Source organism: Erinaceus europaeus, chromosome 6 (assembly GCF_950295315.1).
Source record: "Erinaceus europaeus chromosome 6, mEriEur2.1, whole genome shotgun sequence".
Taxonomy (NCBI): domain Eukaryota; kingdom Metazoa; phylum Chordata; class Mammalia; order Eulipotyphla; family Erinaceidae; genus Erinaceus; species Erinaceus europaeus.
In genome coordinates this window covers 73,184,023-73,204,371 of record NC_080167.1, presented here as the reverse complement: position 1 = coordinate 73,204,371, position 20,349 = coordinate 73,184,023, and the positions used below count along the sequence as shown (strand labels likewise).

Sequence of the window (20,349 nt, the reverse complement as noted above, 5' to 3'; positions counted from 1 at the left end):
TTTGGTGTTATCTGTGGCATTCCCTTGTGGTGCCAGGAATCAAACCCAGGGTATTTCTCAGGGAAGATGGCATGATCTCTACCTTGTGAACTAATTCCTGGTCCAGGAGTACTGTTTTTACAACAAGCTTCACATGAAATTTAGTGACACTTCATCTTTGTTAGTTGGCTACTAACTCTGTTACTGAGGCTCCTAACGTAACTCTTACTGAAACAATCTCTGTAGTATCACTTGTTCATAACAGATGCAAATGCAGGTGTATTCTGTGTTGTAGTTATTGGTGGTAAGGTTGTTCTGGGTGATGGATTTTTTTTTTAGTAACAGTTCAAATTGCAGTACTATACAGTTTTCACTGTGATTATATTCTTAGGGAGTTGGAGATAATGCAGAGAGCAGAATCTTGTTCTAGGCCCACCTGACAGTTGTTTGGAGAATTTTCAGTCTGCAGTTAAGCTCCTTCTGCTAATTGTTATTGGGCACTTTTATCTAGAGTGCTGTTTTCCAGTGAGGCACATATGCAATTCTAAATATTTTAGTTGCCAGTGTGTAAAGAAAGGTTTACTATATGACCAGTATATAAATCCTAATGTGCTGTTTTACTCTCTGTATTGTCTGATTTCATTGTGTATTTTACACACTTAGCACGTCTGTTTAGACTAGCCACCTTTCAAATGCTATTTCATAGCTGTATGTGACTAGTAACTGTCATTGGGAGAACAGATCTAGATGGGAGTAACTGACCTGTATAGCATACTGTCAGATGCAAGCATATTGCCTGCCTGCCTGCCTGCCTGCCTGCCTGCCTCACAGTTTTAGATTGGTTTAAGATAGTGCCAAGGATTGGACGTGGAATCTCAGAGCCCAAGGCATTAAATTCTCTTTGCTTGTCATTCTATGTCTCCCTGACCGTAGCTATCCAAGTTTTCCTTTGTGTATTCTACTTTAACTGTGTTACCACCCACAAGTCGTTTTTTCTTTCAGACTTCTTAAATTCTGCATTATGCTACTAATTTTAAATTGTGTTCTTACCTGACAACACAGATTCATTGTAAGATTAGGGATACAAACTTAGTGATTATTTAAAAGATAAAATGGGAAATTTCAAAGAAATGTGATTTAGTGCTCTTACAAATAATGACTATGAAAAGTCATAACCATTATTTCCTCGGGAAGATGTATATAATCATTTTGGCTTTCTGCTTGTGGTTTACATGAATCTGTCCAAATTTAAAGACTCAAGTCTAGAAGTGGACCATAACATGCCTGGTTGAGTGCATACATACCAAGTGCAAGGATTCTGTGTTCAAGATGCCATTCCCCACCTGCAGGGAAAAGCTTCATACGCAGTGAAGTGGAACTGCAGGTGTCTGTCTTCCCTCCCCCCATCATTGAATAAGTGTATATAATGAAAAAAAAAACAGATAGGCAAATGAGACTTTTCAAACACATGGAAGGATAGTGTGATTTATAATTTTCACTACAGACTGACGTAGTTTTGTTTAGCTTATTATAGTCATGCTTTGCTAAAAAGCTCTTCCATGGAATGTGGAATTTTAGTGCCTGTCTATAAAGCTGCATCTGAAAAATGATTATCTTAACAGCTGATTCACTTTTCTCTTGAATATATATATATTCTTAGGCTTAATGTGCTTGATTGCTGATGGCTTTTGATCACTATGTCATGCCCTCTAAGCGTGCATATATGAAATCCCAAAGCTAATGATAATACCTATCAGGTGGATAGATGACACGCCATTTCTTCAGAAGTGACAATTCGAATAATTGGCATTCTTGTCTCTGAGCTTTTCATGTTAGGAGTTACCCTCAAGTGAATTTCTAATTATAACCTTAGCTGAAACTAATAGGCCTCATCCTTAATATATTTTTTATAGAGTCTCTAGAGTGTCTGTTTATTTATTATTTTTTAAAAGGTTCTTTTTTTATTTCCTTTTTGTTGCCCCAATTGTTGTTTTTATTGTTGCAGCTATTGTTGTTCGTGATGCCGTTGTTGGATAGGACAGAGAGAAATGGAGAGAGGAGAGGAAGATGGGGAGAGAAAGATAGACACCTGAAGACCTGCTTCATTGCTTGTGAAGCGACTCCCCTGAGGGGAGTCAGGTGCTCAGACTGGGATCCTTAAGCCGGTCCTTGCTCTTTGCGCCACGTGCGCTTAACCCACTACACTACCGCCCGACACCCCTCTAGAGTGTCTTTAAATAAATTTAATGTGGCATTTTTGTTTCTTGAATTTAAACATTGACCATTCAACTTGCTCAAGAAAGTATGTAGACAATCTCAGAGGCATCTGTCTTGATATTACAGGTTGTCAGAAAAGCCATGACCCACACAAAGTAACATTTTAAAAGTGCCGTGACTTTCCCAACATCTGAGCAGTAGCTGCCATACACCATTTTCAGCTCATTTAACTCTGCAGGGAGGGGGACAGCTTTTAAGTTGCTGGAAATGATTGAGCTAACCGCCTGTTTATCTAATAATAAAGAAGATTGTTTTATAGTATATCTTTATATAGCATGTGTACACTTTAAGCTCTATCTTTAGGTATATTATTACACAAGTGAGCATGTACACATGATTCCTGCTGCTTATGTTAGATTATTTAAGGGCATATAATGATATGTGGTATGATAGAGCCCAGTTTAAATAAAACATGAAAAACAACTTGTTACTCATTTGACTTTTTTTTTTTAAGGGACCAGTTACTCTCCACAAGAAAATTCACACAACCACAGTGCTCTTCATAGTTCAAATTCACATTCTTCTAATCCAAGCAATAATCCAAGCAAAACTTCAGATGCAGTAAGTATATAATCACACCCGTTTACTTTGTTTCTATTGTTTAAAAAATTAGTCCTTCATAGCCCAAATACTATTAAATCTAATGTCTTCATACTTCTGATTTTTGCAACCAAGCTTCACACATAATAAGACTTCTTTACTGATCTCAGGTTCAACACCCCCAAGCCAAATATATATATCAGACACCACAGCACTACAAATCTGTGTCGTGGTACCACCATGTGGTTCTGAGGCTCGAACCTGTGCCTTGTGCATGGCAGGGCATATACCCACACAGTGAGCTGTCTCTCCAGCCTAAACTTTTATATTCAAACTGTCTTACATCTGAATGAAGGGACTGCTTTGTTAGTGGAGCTGAAATCAGTCAGGTTATCATCTTAATATTTCATTGGCATTCCTATACAGAGCAAAAAAATGCAGTATCTAAGATGTATGTACTTGAGATTGTGAAACTTCTGTAATTAGAAGTGGTTTAAATTGACTTGCTTGCTCTCATCTCATAACGTAGAGGCTATTATAATAAATACTTACTGAGCATTTACTCTGTGTGGTGAACTCTAGTCTTCTCTGCTGTGTGATTTTTTAGTTCCTCACTTGCCTTGTAGAGGAGACTAGCCACACCTCCGTGTGTGTGTGTGTGTGTGTGTGTGTGTGTGTGTGTGTGTGTGTGTGTGTGTGTGTACACAGGCGACCCTGTCTCTCACTCTCTGTATCTGGGGAGATAGAGAGATAGTAGTGGCCACCCCTCCGTGTGTGTGTGTGTGTGTGTACAGGCGACCCTGTCTCTCACTCTCTGTATCTGGGCAGATAGAGAGATAGTAGTGGCCACCCCTCCGTGTGTGTGTGTGTGTGTGTGTGTGTATGTGTATGTGTGTACAGGCGACCCTGTCTCTCACTCTCTGTATCTGGGCAGATAGATAGTAGTGGCCACTCCTCCGTGTGTGTGTGTGTGTGTACAGGCGACCCTGTCTCTCACTCTCTGTATCTGGGGAGATAGATAGTAGTGACCACCCCTCCGTGTGTGTGTGTGTGTGTGTGTGTGTGTGTGTGTGTGTGTGTGTGTGTGTGTACAGGCGACCCTGTCTCTCACTCTCTGTATCTGGGGAGATAGAGAGATAGTAGTGGCCACCCCTCAGTGTGTGTGTGTACAGGCGACCCTGTCTCTCACTCTCTGTATATCGGGAGACAGAGAGATAGTAGTGGTAGTGCACCTGGTTAAGTGCACACATTATAGTGTGAAAGGACCCAGGTTCAAGCCCTTGGTTGCCAACTGCAGGGCAGAAACTTTGAGTGAAGCAGGGCTGCAGGTGTCTCTGTTTCCCTCTTTAAGTTTATTTTCCCTTTTTGTTGCCCTTGTTTTTTTTTTTTTTTTTTTTTTATTGTTGTAGTTGTTGTTATTGATGTCGTTGTTAGATAGGACAGAGAGAAATGGAGAGAGGAGGGGAAGACAGGGGGGAGAGAAAGACAGACACCTGCAGACCTGCTTCACTGCTTGTGAAGCGACTCCCTTGCAGGTGGGGAGCCGGGGCTTTGAACCAGGATCCTTAAGCTGGTCCTTGCAAGTCTGCAGGTGTCTATCATTCTCTTCCCCTCTCTGTCTTCCCCTCCTCTCCTGTTTCTCTCTGTCCTATGCAACAACAACAACAACATCAATAACTACAACAATGAAAAAACAAGGGCAACAAAAAGGAATAAATAAATATAAAAAAACAAAATAAAAAATAAAAATAAATTATTTTCCTCAAGCCTCACTCAATTGCCAAGGGAGGTGTGACCTTATTTCATTTTACTCTTAAAAATGCATGGCAAGCTGATTTCTATTATAAGAAAATTAATTATGCCAATAATCTAAATATTGCAGTCTAGGTAATGACCATCTCATGAAGTTTGGAGGTAAAACAAACTCTTAGCTTTTGAATAGTTTTTTAGTAACTGGAGCATTTAAAACTTTTACATGAAGTTCAGGTTCTCATGTTTTTCTTCTTTTACCTGATTAATAATAACCTTCTGTATTGGTTGATAGTTTAGTTTTTCATGGTTATATTTGAAGGATTTTTAAATCTCTCTTTTTTTAGTGATTTAGTTATGGTCGACAGGATTTTAAGATAACAGGTTTAGGTCTATACTGCACCCACAACTATAAAGGTCCTTGCCCCTAATAACTTATCCCACTATTCTCACAGTCTTGGTTGGCATCTGCTACTTCTTTCTGTCTTCCTCTTCTCCTTTCTCTCCAAGTTAATGAGTTTCGGTTCTTTAAATTCTACAAATGAAACGATCCAAAAGTTATTTTTTACCTCCTTTCTTAATAAGCATAATCACCTCCAGTTCTAGTCATTTTGTACCAAGTTACATCTTCTGTTGTTGTTTATGTATTCCCTGTTCTTTATTCATCAGTGTCTATTCATGGATTTTCAGGCTGCGTCTACTCCTTGACTATGAATAGGGCAGCTATGAACATAGGGTTACATATGTCCCTTTGAAGTAGTTTTTCTGTGCCCTTTGGGTATATGTCTACTAGTGGTGTTGCTGGGTCATAATTCTGTTTTTACTTTAATTTGAGGACTCTCCGTATGGGTTTCCATAGGGCTGCACCACTCTGTATTTCCATCAGCAGTGTACCTGAGTTCCTTTTCTCCACATCCTTGCCGATAATTGTTGTTTCCCGTTTAGATCATGTGTGTATCTTCTGAGAGGATCTATTACCCACTTTTTATGTGCTGCTTTATTCATTCATTTGTCATTGTGATGTCTAGATAACATTTCTCAATTGCTGGGTTGCCTGTTTATTCTTGTAGATTTTCTGTCTCTGTAGTTTTTTCAATTTGGTATATTCATTTATTTAATCTGAATTTAGTTTCACTTGCACATGCAGTGGAGTTTTCAAATAGCATCCTGGGGTGTTTCACCATACTTTGTTCCATGTGTTTTATAGATTCACTAATATCCAGGTCTTTGACTCATTCTGAGTTAATTTTGGTGTATGTGGTGGTCTAGTCTCATTTTTCACGTGACTGTCCAGTTTCCCAGCAGTGTGTGTTGAAGAGGCTTTTCCATGGAATGACTTCGGCCCTCTGTCATATTCGGGTTTCCATATAGTCTGGATTTAATTCTGGGCTTTCTGTTCTGTCTCTTGTTTTTTCAGTCCATAAGCAAGAGGTACCTTCTATTTATTTTAAGTTAATGTTGGTTTATCTATTAACATTTTCTAATTGTTAAATGTATTTTTAAGCCTTATGATTCTGCAGATGACTGGTCTGAACATATCAGCTCTTCTGGGAAAAAATACTACTACAATTGCCGAACAGAAGTCTCACAGTGGGAAAAACCAAAAGAGTGGCTTGAAAGGTACTTGCTCTTAATCTCACCGAATCTTAACATTTCCTGCTCTTTATTCACAGCTACCCTCTTAGAGCACTACTCTGTGTAGAGACAGTCGTCACACTCCCTAACTGTAGTGGTTGGCTCCCTGTGTATCGTCACACTCCCTAACTGCAGGGGTTGGCTCCCTGTGTGGATTCTTCACGGTTTTTCTTAGCTTGGAAAGAAAGAAAAGCAAAACCCCTAAGGCAGGGCGGCTGAGGTAGCCCACTCGCAAAGTGTGCAGCTCTCCTGTGGCACAGCCAGGCTGGAGCCCGGTCACCACCACATTGTGGTCCCCTTAATTCTTTGTCTGCCTTCCTGCTTGTCTGACACTGTCTTAGAAATGAAAGAAAATCAAGCAGTTATCAAGAAGGAACAGCCAGTATATATGACATAACATGTTAATCTACCTTTATGCCTGTAGACTTACATTGTACAATTTTGGCTGCAGGGGAGTGGCGCGTGTAGTCAGTATGGTGATCAGTGAGCTGTTTGCTATGTCTGCTTCTCCGCACCAGCTAAATAATAGATGACCGTGTTTCATTTTTTGTATCTCACATGCCGTTTTTGTTAAATCAATGTACTTAAAATTTATCCTTTTTGTTGGTTTTAATTTTTAGAGAACAGAGACAAAAAGAAGCCAACAAGATGGCAGTTAATAGCTTCCCGAAAGACAGGGATTACAGAAGAGAGGTGATGCAAGCAGCAGCCACTAGTGGGTTCACCAGTGGAAGTAAGCCACTTTTTTTCTTTTAAATAGTATGTTTGATACATTCTTGTAGTTGGTAGACTTTGCAGACCTATACAGATTCGTTTAAACTACACATAAATTTTATGTTACATGTCTATGAGTTGTAAATGTATAAATTAAATAAAAACGCATGGGATTTTTTAAATTATTGTTATTGTTGTTGCTGTTGTTGAGTCGGTCCCTGACTTGCATTACTTTGTTTCTTGAGGCAGTGAAGGAATGCTTAGTACAGATCTATGCTCCCTACTCACAGTGGGTGTGATGAAGTTGCTCAGTATCCAGAATGCCGTGTTAGCTTTCCACATGTACATGTGGGTCCTCTTCCCCTGATCTAGTTCTTTCCTGTTAAACTAGACATTCTCATCCCATTCAAAACTCTCTGGGAAAGCGAGAGGGTTGTTCATCTTTATATTTGGAAATCACAGTGTTTACTGATAACTTCTTTCTTTCTTTATTTTCCCTTCTGTTGCCCTTGTTTTTTATCGTTGTAGTTATTGTTGTTACTGATGTCGTTGTTATTGTACAGGACAGAGAGAAATGAAGAGAGGAGGGGAAGACAGAGAGGGGGAAAGAAAGACAGACACCTGCAGACCTGCTTCACCGCCTGTGAAGCAACTCCCCTGCAGGTGGGGAACCCAGAATCCTTAAGCTGGTGCTTGTGCTTCGTGCCACCTGTGCTAACCTGCTGCGCTACTGCCCGACTCCCTACTGATACTTCTATTCTGAGATGATTTTCATCTGTAAGTCAAATTAGGGGCTTAGTCTGATGCTTTTCTAATGTTTTGTTACTTGCTTCCCTTTCCCAAAATAAAGTTAATGTTCCATTTTTATAGAGCTTTTAGACTATCAATTTTTGAAAAGTTGAAAAGGCATTCTGTGAATGAACAAAAATGAAGGGGCAGTGCTTTGTCTCTGAGGTGTCCTGTCACCCCCCCCCCCCCACTCCACACTATTGCTGGACCTTGCTTGTACTGTAATTCTACCAAATTACATGGTTTTTTCATTGTATTTCTTTATTTACTTATTTACTAGATAGAGATAACTAGATATCGTGGAGGGGTAGAGAGGGAGAGATAGACACCTGCAGCCCTGCTTCACCACGTGAAAAGCTCCCCTGCAGGTGGGGACCAGATGGTTTCCAAGCTCAAACTCGGGTTCTTGCTCATTGTGACGTGCACTCAACCAGGTGTGCCAGCATCTGGCACCAACACATTACTTTGAAGGTTGAGGAGACCCTGGCTTCAGTGCCTTGGCATTGCATGTGAAAAGAGTTGTGTTCTTGTCACTTAAACTTTCATAAAATCTTTTTTTAAAAAGTAACAAATTTTGGAATTCGGGCAGTAGCACATTGGGTTAAGCACGGGGGGGGGGGGGGGGGGGCGCAAAGCGTAGGGACTTCCGTATGGATCCCAGTTCGAGGCCCCAGCTCCTCACCTACAGGGGAGTTGCTTCACAGGTGGTGAAGCAGGTCTGTAGGTGTCTTTCTCTCTCTGTCTTCTCCTCCTCTCCATTTCTCTCTGTCCTATCCAACAAGGACAACAACAATACAACAGAATAAATAAATAAATATTAAAAACAACAAATTTTAAACGTTACTAGACCAGGCCTCTTTGTTTGGTGAATGATGGTTCCAAAGAGGAAAATGATTGAAGTTACCTGTTCTTCCTTCAGGTGGAATAAGTGAAAGTAAGTGACTAGAGGTTGGTTGGTTGTGGGTTTTTGTTGCTTTTTTACCAGAGCACTACTTTGGCTTCTGGAGGTGCTGGGATTGAATCTGGTACCTTGGAGCTTCAGACCTGAAGGTAGATTGCATAATCATTATGCTGCCTCCCTGGCTGAGAGTGAGAAATTTCATTGAAACCTGATGGATGTGTTTTTTGTCTTAATAATGGAATCAAGTTCATGTTTTTAGATGATCTTTTTTCTTTTAAAAATGAAATTAAAAATGAAATAATTCTCTTTGCCTTTTATTCATAATTTCAAAAGCAAATTGTATTTGTTGTAGAGAGAAGGAAAACATTTTGGAACATTGAATATCTTCTTTCTGCTTAACCAAGTAAAAAATTAAATATGTTTATATTTTATATCCAAAACTGGACTGCATCTTACAGCAGTTAATGCATTGTTCAGTCATCCTTTAAAGATGTGTTTGTGTCAGTTTATAATTTATGTTCACTATATGATACTCCATTTTAATATACCCTTGTTCATAAATAATTATGAGTACTAGGTGGTTTATATCCTACGTTCTCTAGCTTTGTCCACTTTTCTGATCACTTTCTTTAAGCAAATAGTAAGTGTTTTATGGTGAAATGACATTTATTCCGTTGTTAATTTTTAAGCAGCATTTGATGAAGGAACCTTAGCTGTATACATTTAAGTTGATTAGCTGAGCTGTCCTTCTTGTGGTAGTTACAAAGTCACTGAGACACAGTGCTTAACTCTCACTATCCAAAAATACATTGGCATTTTTTCCATGTTCCTGGTACATTGCTGGACCATCTCTGCTAAAGCTTAAAATGTCATTCTGTTTCAATTTGCAGTGTAGCAAAAATGTTATCCATACCTGTTAAAAATGATGAATACAGTTTCTAATGATAGTACTGCTATTTGAATCTGTTTTTCATGAAAACATCTGCTCTGTGGTTAGAGACACCTTAATGTGAGGTTTGTCAACAGTAGTGCTGAGGACTTTGGGGGTCCATTTTCTTTTTTTAATAATTTTTTAAATATTTATTTATTCCCCTTTTGTTGCCCTTGTATTGTTGTTGTTATTGATGTCATTGTTGTTGGATAGGACCGAGAAACGGAGAGAGGAAGGGAAGACAGGGGAGAGAGACACCTGCAGACCTGCTTCACTACTCGTGAAGCGACTCCCTTGCAGGTGGGGAGCTGGGGGCTCGAACCGGGATCCTTACGCTGGTCCTTGCACTTTGTGTCATATGTACCTAACCTGCTGCGCTACCGCCCAACTCCTGGGTTCCATTTTCTTATGGGATATTACCTGAGGTTATAAAATGCAGCACATCACAATTCCTTTTCCTTTTTACGGCAGATGCCAGTAGCATCCCCACTCATCCCAGTCCAAGCAGTCAAAACTGCCTCTAAACATCTACCAAATAGTTAGATGGTACACATAGAACCGCTTGCTGCATGAGCTGCAGGTCTCTTAGAAGTTATGAGCCGCCAGGTTTCCCTGCTCCTAGACTACTGCTGGTGCTTTGTTATTTCTCTTCCTCCTTTTAATATGTACTTACTTAGATATAGAGTGTAATGAATGAGACGAGAGATTAAATTAGATATAGAGTGTAATGAATGAGACGAGAGATTAAATTAGAGCCTCTGACACGTGAAACTGGGGGTTTGAACTCTGGTCCTGGTGCCTCTATCCAGTGTATCACCTCCTGGGCGCTTCCCCCACACAGCATGTAACTATTAGAACTGCTGAATTTTTTATTTTTATCTGAATACATTTACTTTATTTAAGATTTTGTTGGGCAAGGGGGAAAGTTCTTGGTTATTGAGTGAGAGGATTGGAGGATGGTTGTTGTATCGTTTCCCTTCCCGGGGGTTTCTGTTGTCGCCCTCAGCACCTCCAGGAAAGAGCAAGAATAGCACCAGATTTGTATATATGAAGTTACTGAGTCAGAAACAATTGGATTTTGATGTGATGGAAGTTTTCTTGTGTTTCTGTCAGGGTTCTCACTGAGGTTCAGTTGCCTGTACAACTCCACTATTCCTAGAAGGTTTTTGCTTGCTGTAGATAGAGGCCTAGAAGGGAGGGAGAGATACTTGCAGTGCTGCTTGTCCACCTACGAAGCTCTTCCCCCATAGCTAGGCTTGGGGTCTTGAACCTGGGTTTTCATTCATGGTAACATGAGGTCTACTGGGTGGACCATCACCCAGCTGCATGACTGAGGCTTTGTTTTTGTTGTTTGTGGGTTTTTGGGGTAACATCTAGTCCCTTTTGGTGCAGCAGGTAGGAGTTGAATACTGACTACATGCAAGCTGTCAGTTTACACTTCCTTCTTGTGCTCTCTAGGTCCCAGACTTGTAGAAACTATAAGTTAGAACGAAATAAATCAAAAGTGAGGATGTTCTTTGATGATGTTGCCATCACACATCGTGTACTTAAGCAGAAGGTGTTCACTATACGTGGCTGCTTTCTTTAGTTTTGGACTTACCTGTTGTAGTTTATGTTTGATGGTTGTTGGAATTTTTTAATTTTTTTTATTAAAACCAAAGCGCTGATTAGCTGATGGTGGTGCAGGGGATTGAACCTGAGACTTCGGAGCCTTAGACTGACAGTCTCTTTGTATAACCTTTATGTTATCTACCCCCACCCCTGGAATATCTTTCAGTTAGCGATTTTTTTTAAATCTCCCAAACTTGGTGACTGTTGAAGACTTGATTGATACACTTTAATGGAGGCATACTGTGTGCATAGATAAACTATCTGTAGCTTTAAGTCAGAAGAGAATTTGTTCTTAATATAACTGGTTTTAAGAAACAGATTTTTCTGACACTGCTGTGGTGGAGGATTTCTGTTTTCAGATTGCATTATCTGTGATGTGCTTTTATGATGAACTTGTATTTGTTGCTGTGATTTAAAGGTACAGATCACAGATGAGTTTGCTTACTGAATGCACAGTTTGTCATGAACCTGACCACCCTGAGATGAAAGAAACCATCGCAGCCCAGGCACAGGAGACTGGACCACCCACTGCTTGGCTGTTTCAGTCTTTACAATAACCTTCCGGGCCAAATGTGCAATTGCATTTTTTTAAGACCCTATGATCAATATTTTAAAAAGGATGATCAGTTTATTGTATCTTTCAAGTCTTTTAAACATCTTAAAGTGGTAACTTAAACATCTTTGCTTAAAGTGTTAAAGCCATATGTTGATTTTGTTAATACTTTGTTTAAACTATGGTCTATTTCTTTAATTTTATTTATTTTAATATTTATTTATTCCCTTGTTGCCCTTGTTGTTTTATTGTTGTAGTTATTATTGTTGTCATTGTTGAATAGGACAGAGAGAAATGGAGAGAGGAGGGGAAGACAGAGAGGAGGAGAGAAAGATAGACACCTGCAGACCTGCTTCACCGCCTGTGAAGCGACTCCCCTGCAGGTGGGGAGCCGGGGCTCGAACCGGGATCCTTATGCCAGTCCTTGTGCTTTGCGCCACTGTGCTACATACAGCCTGATTCCCAACTATGGTGTATTTCTAAAGAGCCCACTTGAAGTAAGAGTAGAGCTGGAAGTCCTCTTACTTGGATTTGGTGGTGGTAAGACTGTGGGCACTAACTGCTTGCAGCTTTATAAAAAGATAAAAGTACAAGTATGTTGCTAAACTAGCTGAAATTTCAAAGACAGGTTTCTAACATAATCTTCTTTCTTCTCCCTTCCATCATCCCACCATCTCTTTTTTCGAACTGTGAACTAAAGTGGAAGACAAGCATTCCAGTGATGCCAGTAGTTTGCTCCCACAGAATATTTTGTCTCAGACAAGCAGACACAATGACAGAGACTACAGACTGCCAAGAGCAGAGACTCACAGTAGCTCTACGCCAGTGCAGCACCCCATCAAACCAGTGGTTCATCCGACTGCTACCCCAAGCACTGTTCCTTCTAGCCCGTTCACGCTACAGTCTGATCACCAGCCAAAGAAATCATTTGATGCCAACGGAGCATCTACTTTATCAAAACTGCCTACACCCACATCTTCTGTCCCTGCACAGAAGACAGAAAGAAAAGGTATGCCATTATTACTAGGTGCTGCACGTTAAACTGGAAATTGTAATTATGACATTCTTTCTTAGCTTACCTGAGACTTAAACTCTCCTTGGGATCTTGTAGGATGCATAGATCTAGGCTTAGAAGTAGTATATTTAGTTTTTCTTTTATTAATTTTTAATTATAAGACCTCTTGTTTCTTGCTTTTGACACTCTGAAATCAAGTGCTTAGTCAAGTACTTAATTGTTAAAGTAATATAAATACCTTCTCAAAGCCAAATGATTTTTCCTTTATATTTGTATAAAGCATTTCTCTCTTTTTTTGTAATTGCCTTGTTGGCTTAGTTAGATGGCTTAGCCTTGATTTTTCTATTAGTTAATATTTAATATTGAGAAACTTTAAAATTTGTCATTTCTACATCAGATGCAACTATTGGTTTTAGTTTGTGGCATAAATATAGTCATGGACCACAAGGTTGGGAGTCCTTATATCTGAATTAGAACGTAAGTCTGAAGGACCGCAGTTAAACCTTGCAACCCAAATTGTATTTATCCAACTTAGTGCTAATAATCATAGTATGTCCAGAAAATTAAGGCGAAAAACTCAGTGACAACTACAGGTAGAATAATATATTTGTATTTGCATAGACTAGTCTATATGAAAGCTCTTTAATGTTCAGTAAGCAAATTGTAGTTGATGGACTCTTGCCAGAATAGCATTAAGTGCAGAGGAACTTTTAAATGCCCTGTAGCTTTTGGAGATGCTTTGTGAACTTGATAAGTCTTAAAATTTAAATCTATGTCCAATTCATTATCTCCTATTGATTTGTTTATGGATGTTTCAAGTAATTGAAAGTCTTATGCTTCTAATCTCCTTTATATGCATGCTATTTGAATCTCCTTTGCAATTGTTGCATAGAGCAAACACAAGCAACCCCAAGTACTGACAAATTCTCTTAGGATGATTTCTACTGAAATTTATATGTAGAAGTCATATTTTCCAGATTTATCTTTATCTTTTAATCTAAATCTGCCAAGACAATTCTTGAGTGAAAAGTATGAATTGTTAATAGTATTTTGTATTGGATATTAATGATTTTGCACTTCAAATAATTTTTATTTGATCACAGAAGCTTATATTCAAAATTCTTTTCAGTGTCATTCACTTCTTACTCATTTAATACTTAGATCTTAACTTCCTATTTCCGGCTTTCTTTTCTTAAACATCATTATTTTCCGGTCTTCCGTGTTCTTTTTGTTTGTTTTGTTCAGCATGCCTTCTTTTTATGAGAAGTCTTTCCCCCACCCCAAGTCATTTTATTAGGGAAATAATGGTTTACAGAACAGCTGTCATCAGAATGTAATTCCTCTGTCTCTCTGTGATAGTTGTGTGCCCATCATGAGTAGTCATTCTTACTACCTTGTCTGCATATGTGACTCAGCTCTTGCTTTACACACATCAGCATCACTTCTGTTCAGAGTATGTCCAAAGTTTTCTTTCTTCCCACACAACTGATTGCTAGCGTCTAAGTAAGTAAAAGTGCTATTGGCCTAACTTCTTCAGCATTCTTGCCCATTTACCCCATCTTATCTATTGACAGATCTTATAGCATATGTCTGTTCTTATTGTTACCATTGCCATTACTGTCACTTCTTTAAATTACTATTGTGCTTCCTTAGTATTCAGCCCGTTTACTTGTGTTGGCAACATTATGTGACTTAGATTGCACTTGTCATTTATTTAAGGACACCTAGCTTTTCCATTATCCAAAGGATAAAGTCCACACTCAGTAAAATTATAGCACTGTTTGATAGTGCTTGCAGTGTCATAACCAGCTTGATCACCAGTATTCCACTGATACTCCCTTTTGCTTATCTGCCGCAAACTTTTATATTTCGAAACTGTTATTTTAAATTTATTTTACATCTATGACAGTGGTTTACAAAATTGTAAAATTACAGGGTATAATTCTGGGCCCTCACCTTCCCAACAATAATCATATACAACATTCTAGCAGTTTGTTTACATCTAGGTTTGTTGTTACAAAATTTGTATGTCTCAGGTCTCGAGATTAAGCCCCTCCAGCAGTTGCTTTCACCCCTTAGTTTGCTAAGCATAATTACCTCCAGTTCCATCTACTTTGTCCCAAATGACATAGTATTATTATTTTTTTAATTGCAGGGTAGTATTCCATATATAGAGAGTATTATATCCCATAACTTTATCTAGCCATCTCTCAGTGGGCATTTTATATAGATGTTAACCTTAAACAGAGAAAATTTATTACTTGGGAGTAGCCTACTTAAATAAGGAAAATTGTAAAAAGTCTTTGCTGGTGCTTCTTATATGTGGATTGAAGACAGCACTGTCTCCTTAAGTACGTTGCATACAATTCCGTTTTCTAGATTGTTTTCCAGTTCTTCTAAGTTTATGGAGCTGTCTTAAAGGTTTTAAGGCTTGTTTGTTTTTTTGTTTGTTTCAGAGATGTTCATGTTCAACTTTTAGCTTTCTACTGAAGGTTATTTGTAGGTGTCGATGTAGTGGTGCAATATGTAGTTGTAGTTCCTTATATTTTCATTGCCAGCTATTTTTGTCAAGTTGATGGGTCATATAAAATCAGTTGCCTTAATTGTTAATACTATTGATACTATGGGGCCAGGCGGTAGTGTACCTGGCTGAGTGCACATGTTACAGTACACAAGGACCCAGGTTCAAACCCCTTATCCCCACCTGCAGCGGGAGACTTCCACAAATGGTAAAGTAGTGCTGCAGTTGTCTCTCTCCTTTCCTTCTCAGTCTCTACCCATCTCTATCAAGTAAATAAAATCTCAAAAATTAGATAGTATTGATATAACTATGTTGTCTCTAAGGATATCAACATTGGAGTGCTATGTTGAGTAATATAAAAGTGCAGTATCTTTGCTTTTCTTTACCACAGCTCTGCCATTAGTGTTTGAAAGATAGTAAGTGGTCAGTAAACACTGTATTTATATAAAGAGTTAGAAGTGATACAGAGTATGATGAGGTTTGGGGAAATACTTTCACTGGTCATGATTTTAAAACATTTGGAGACAGATTAGAGTGTCTTAAGTTTCTGCATTTTAATGAAATAACAGTATAATAGAAAAACTCTTGGGAGTTGGGCGGTAGTGCAGCAGGTTAAGCACACGTGGCACAGAGCGCAAGGACCGGCGGTGTAAGGATCCTGGTTCGAGCCCCCGGCTCCCCACCTGCAGGAGAGTCACTTCCAAGCGGTGAAGCAGGTCTGCAGGTATCTATCTTTCTCTTCCCCTCTCTGTCTCCCCCCCCTCCATTTCTCTCTGTCCTATCCAGCAACAACGACATCACTCACTACAAAAATAAAGCAACAAGAACAACAAAAGGGAATAAAAAGAAGAAAAGAAAAACTTAGCATGCCAAAAATAATCAAAAATTGACTTTTTGGTATCCAAACTAATCATAGATTCCATCCTTCCTTCCTCCTAGATTTGAGCAAAATAGTCAAGGAACATGGAGGCCCTTATTCTTTGCTTTGGTCATATAAATTTCTAGTCCAGAGAACTAGAAACTTCATTAAATTCATTGCATTTAATCCATCCACTTTCCTTCCTCTCTTCCTTTGTTTTTAATTTATTTTGATTGCTACTAGAGTTATTGCTGTAGTTTATTGCCAGCACAAAGATCCCCAAGCTCCTACTGTCCAACCTCCCCCCCACACACACACACACACACTTATTTTATTAGACAGAAATTAGAGGGGTAGGGTAGATACAGGGAGTGGAGACAGACACCTGCAGCCCTGCTTCTGATTCATGAAGGTGGGGACTGGGGATTTGACTCTGTGTCCTTGCATGTGGTAACAGATGTGCTCAGCTAAGTGTGCCCCATGTCCGTGCCCCATGTCCAGCCCTAGTCAGCAGTTAAGCAGTTCAAAGTTGTTTTCATTAGCATAGATGATGTTTGAAAGCTAAACATGATAGCCACAGAAACACACCCCAAGCTAGCCCCTAGAACATGTGTATCTCTAAGCAAGTGGTATGTGGGTGGAGTGCAAGAACTGCCTGCGTGAGGCCTCAGTTTACATCTACAGCAGCACATACTAGAGCGGTGTTTTGCTCCTGGAACAGCAGAACGCATGCTGCTACCTTACTCTTGATCTGATAGGGGTTGGGGTGGAACTGGGTCAGTCAGTCATGGCTGTGAGGTGTGAGTCACTGGAATAAACTTCCCTTCATGTTTTGACTCTTAACTGTAAACTGAGAAATTGCACTTGAAGTTTTTTTTTTTTTTTAAAGATATTTATTTTCCTTGTTGCCCTTGTTTTTATCATTGTTGTGGTTATTGTTGCTGTTATTGATGTTGTCATTGCCGGATAGGACAGAGAGAAATGGAGAGAGGAGGGGGAGAGAAAGACAGACACCTGCAGACCTGCTTCACCGCCTGTGAAGCGACTCCCCTGCAGGTGGGGAGCCGGGGGCTCCAACCAGGATCCTTGCACTTTGCACCATGTGCGCTTAACCCGCTGCGTTACCACCTAACCCTTGAAGAAGTCTTAATCATGGTTATTAACATAATGTAGTGGGCCACTCTGATGTGAAATGTTTTTTAAGGATTGCTATATATTTCTGAAAAAATATGCAATAATTATTAAAGTATTCATTGAATAATGAAATACATTAGTGGAGAAATCTTTTCTGTTTTAGATAATTTAACTAGAAGTTAATGGTGACATTTTAACAGGAGAAGTAAGTGGGTAAACGGCTTAGATAATATTGAGGGGGGCCAGGTGGTAGGTAGCATGTGTGGTTGATCACACTTTACAATGCTCAAGGACCCAGATTCGAGCCCCCAGTCTGCACCTGTGGGGGGCAGGGGGCTTTGCGAGTAGTAAAGCAGGGCTGCAGATGTCTCTGTCTCTCTATCATCCTCTTCCTTCTCAATTTCTGGCTGTCACTACCCAATAAATAAATAACGATAATTAAACTCAGAAAATATTTTGAGGGCCTTTTAATAAAAATCCAGGTGCATTTTTCTCAAATATAAAAGTCGACAAGTTTGTTAAATTTAAAACTTCTGTGACAGAGATATAGTATAGACTCTAAAAGATATCAAAATTCATACAAAGCAATACCAGAAAAATAAACGTGAGCAAAAGGATATGAATAGTCATGACTTCCCATCTCACTTCATATAAAGTTAACACGTGATTCAGGACAGATCAGATTACAACTACAAAAAGTAACAGAAAAATCTTTAGGACATTGGAACTAGGATGATGTTTTTTGCACGTGACCACACTCCCCCTCCCTTCCAGCACAGTAGCAAAGCGGATGCATTAGACCTGAGCATTTAGAGGACATATCAGTGAAGAGCAGACCCATAGAACAGGAGGGGATTTTATAGATGTATTTTTAAGTGTTTGAGAGTGAGAAATTGACACTTTTGTGTATTGTGTATTGGAGTACAAAAATCGGGTGGGAGGGAGAACCAGCCCAGGGGCAGTGCACTCGTCTACCAAGAGTGCAAAAAACACACAGCTGCTAGGAAGTAACAGTTTGATGCTTCCTCAGAGAGTTGTTATAACAGTCCAGCAACTCCACGTCTGGATATTTAAAAGATTTGAAAGCCAAGGAAACAGGTCTTTATAGCCCAGTGTTACAGTAGTGTGGTTCACAATAGTTACCATGTGCTAACAGTTCCAAGTGTCCATGAACAGATAAGGATACGCAAGATGTGAGATTGTAAACATGCAATATTTATTAAATTTACTTGGGAATGCAATTCTGATAAACTGCTCGAAGCTGAATGGACTTTAATTCCTAAGCTAAGTTAGTTATACCAGAGACAAAAGTACCATCATGTATGATCCCACTTAGTGAATCACCTAGAATGGACACATTTCATAGAAACTCAAAGAATTGTGCTTACCAAGTACTGTAGGGAAGGGCTTGTGAATTACTGTTTATATAGAAATTTCCCCATGATGTCTTTATTATACTGTATCTTGTGCATTCCTTTATACAACTTTGTATCGTACACTTCTTCTCCAAACCACCACTCAGGGTGCTGCTCTTAGTGGCCATGTGTTCTGTTCACCTTGACTGTTGTAGCTGTCAGATTCACAGAAAATAATTATCACAAATACATTTTACTGTGTTTAAAACAGAAAGACTTAGCATATCCAAAAAAGTACTTTAGAAATAAATTTTGAATTTGGCTTATGTTTTGGAAAGATGACTGAGTTTACTTGACATCTGATAGGTTAAGATTGGCTGGGCTGAGTCTCCTGGCCAGGTACTCCTCCTACTAGTAAAAATTGGAAATTTAAATATATAATTTATAACCAGAAGCATAAAGGGATAGGAAAATGGATAAGCAGATACATGTACTTTAACTGAAGGTCAAAACCAAAGAGTTCCATACTTCATGTTGTCCACTTTGTCTCAGTACCATCAGCACAGAGCAGAGCAGGCAGTTCATACTTCATGTTGTCCACTCCGTCTCAGTACCATCAGCACAGATCAGAGCAGAGCAGGCAGTTCATACTTCATGTTGTCCACTCCGTCTCAGTACCATCAGCACAGAGCAGAGCAGAGCAGACAGTTCATACTTGATGTTGTCCACTCCGTCTCAGTACCATCAGCACAGAGCAGAGAGGCAGTTCATACTTGATGTTGTCCACTCCGTCTCAGTACCATCAGCACAGAGCAGAGCAGGCAGTTCATACTTGATGTTGTCCACTCCGTCTCAGTACCATCAGCACAGAGCAGAGCAGGCAGTTCATACTTCATGTTGTCCACTTCGTCTCAGTACCATCAGCACAGAGCAGAGCAGAGCAGACAGTTCATACTTCATGTTGTCCACTCCGTCTCAGTACCATCAGCACAGAGCAGAGCAGAGCTGAGCAGGCAGTTCATACTTCATGTTGTCCACTCCATCTCAGTACCATCAGCACAGAGCAGAGCAGGCAGTTCATACTTCATGTTGTCCACTCCGTCTCAGTACCATCAGCGCAGAGCAGAGCAGGCAGTTCATACTTCATGTTGTCCACTCCGTCTCAGTACCATCAGCGCAGAGCAGAGAAGAGCAGGCAGCGCTGTGCTATTGCTGCCACGGGTTGCGTCTAGTCAGCACTGCTCTCTAGCTGTCAGATCATCGTAGTGAATGACAATCACAGATGCAAAAGGCAAAATGTTGCTAGAATTCAAACAAGATACCACCCCAGTGGTAAGACTTAGTTTTGGGAAATCTCTTGAAAATATAAGGCTCGGGGAACTTTTGTCAGAGGAGGTAAGAGGGTAGTACTCTTCAAAAGCATAGGAACCTATGAAATGATTTGTAATGCAAATATGGCACATTTTAAAAACATTCTTTTGCTGTTTACTGTCTTTTTAAACAATTCTGTATATACAGGTATGTCAATCTCACATCTTTTTTAAAATATTTATTTCCTGTTGTTGCCCTTGTTTTTCATTGTTGTTGTAGTTATTGTTATTAACGTTGTCGTTGTTGGGTAGGACAGAGAGAAAGGGGGGGAGAAAGACAGACACCTACAGACTTGCTTCACCGCCTGTGAAGCGACTCCCCTGCTGGTGGGAGCCAGGGGCTCAAATTGTATCCTTACTCCAGTCCTTGCGCTTTGTGCCACCTGCGCTTAACCTGCTGCACTACTGTCCAATTC

At 39.7% G+C, this 20,349-nt stretch overlaps 1 protein-coding gene across 5 annotated transcripts in view; it reads left to right on the top strand.

Annotated features, from left to right (window-relative positions):
• WAC (WW domain containing adaptor with coiled-coil) overlaps nucleotides 1-20,349 on the top strand; it is a 59,181-nt gene that overhangs the window by 24,780 nt on the left and 14,052 nt on the right. For 3 of the 5 annotated variants that reach the window (XM_060192530.1, XM_060192528.1, XM_060192529.1), the window contains exons 4-7: nucleotides 2,711-2,817; nucleotides 6,050-6,165; nucleotides 6,801-6,913; nucleotides 12,380-12,688. In XM_060192530.1, the coding sequence (XP_060048513.1) occupies nucleotides 2,711-2,817; nucleotides 6,050-6,165; nucleotides 6,801-6,913; nucleotides 12,380-12,688 (645 nt within the window). The remainder of the gene's footprint in view (nucleotides 1-2,710; nucleotides 2,818-6,049; nucleotides 6,166-6,800; nucleotides 6,914-12,379; nucleotides 12,689-20,349) is intronic. The other 2 variants (XM_060192531.1, XM_060192532.1) reach the window with 2 other exon arrangements.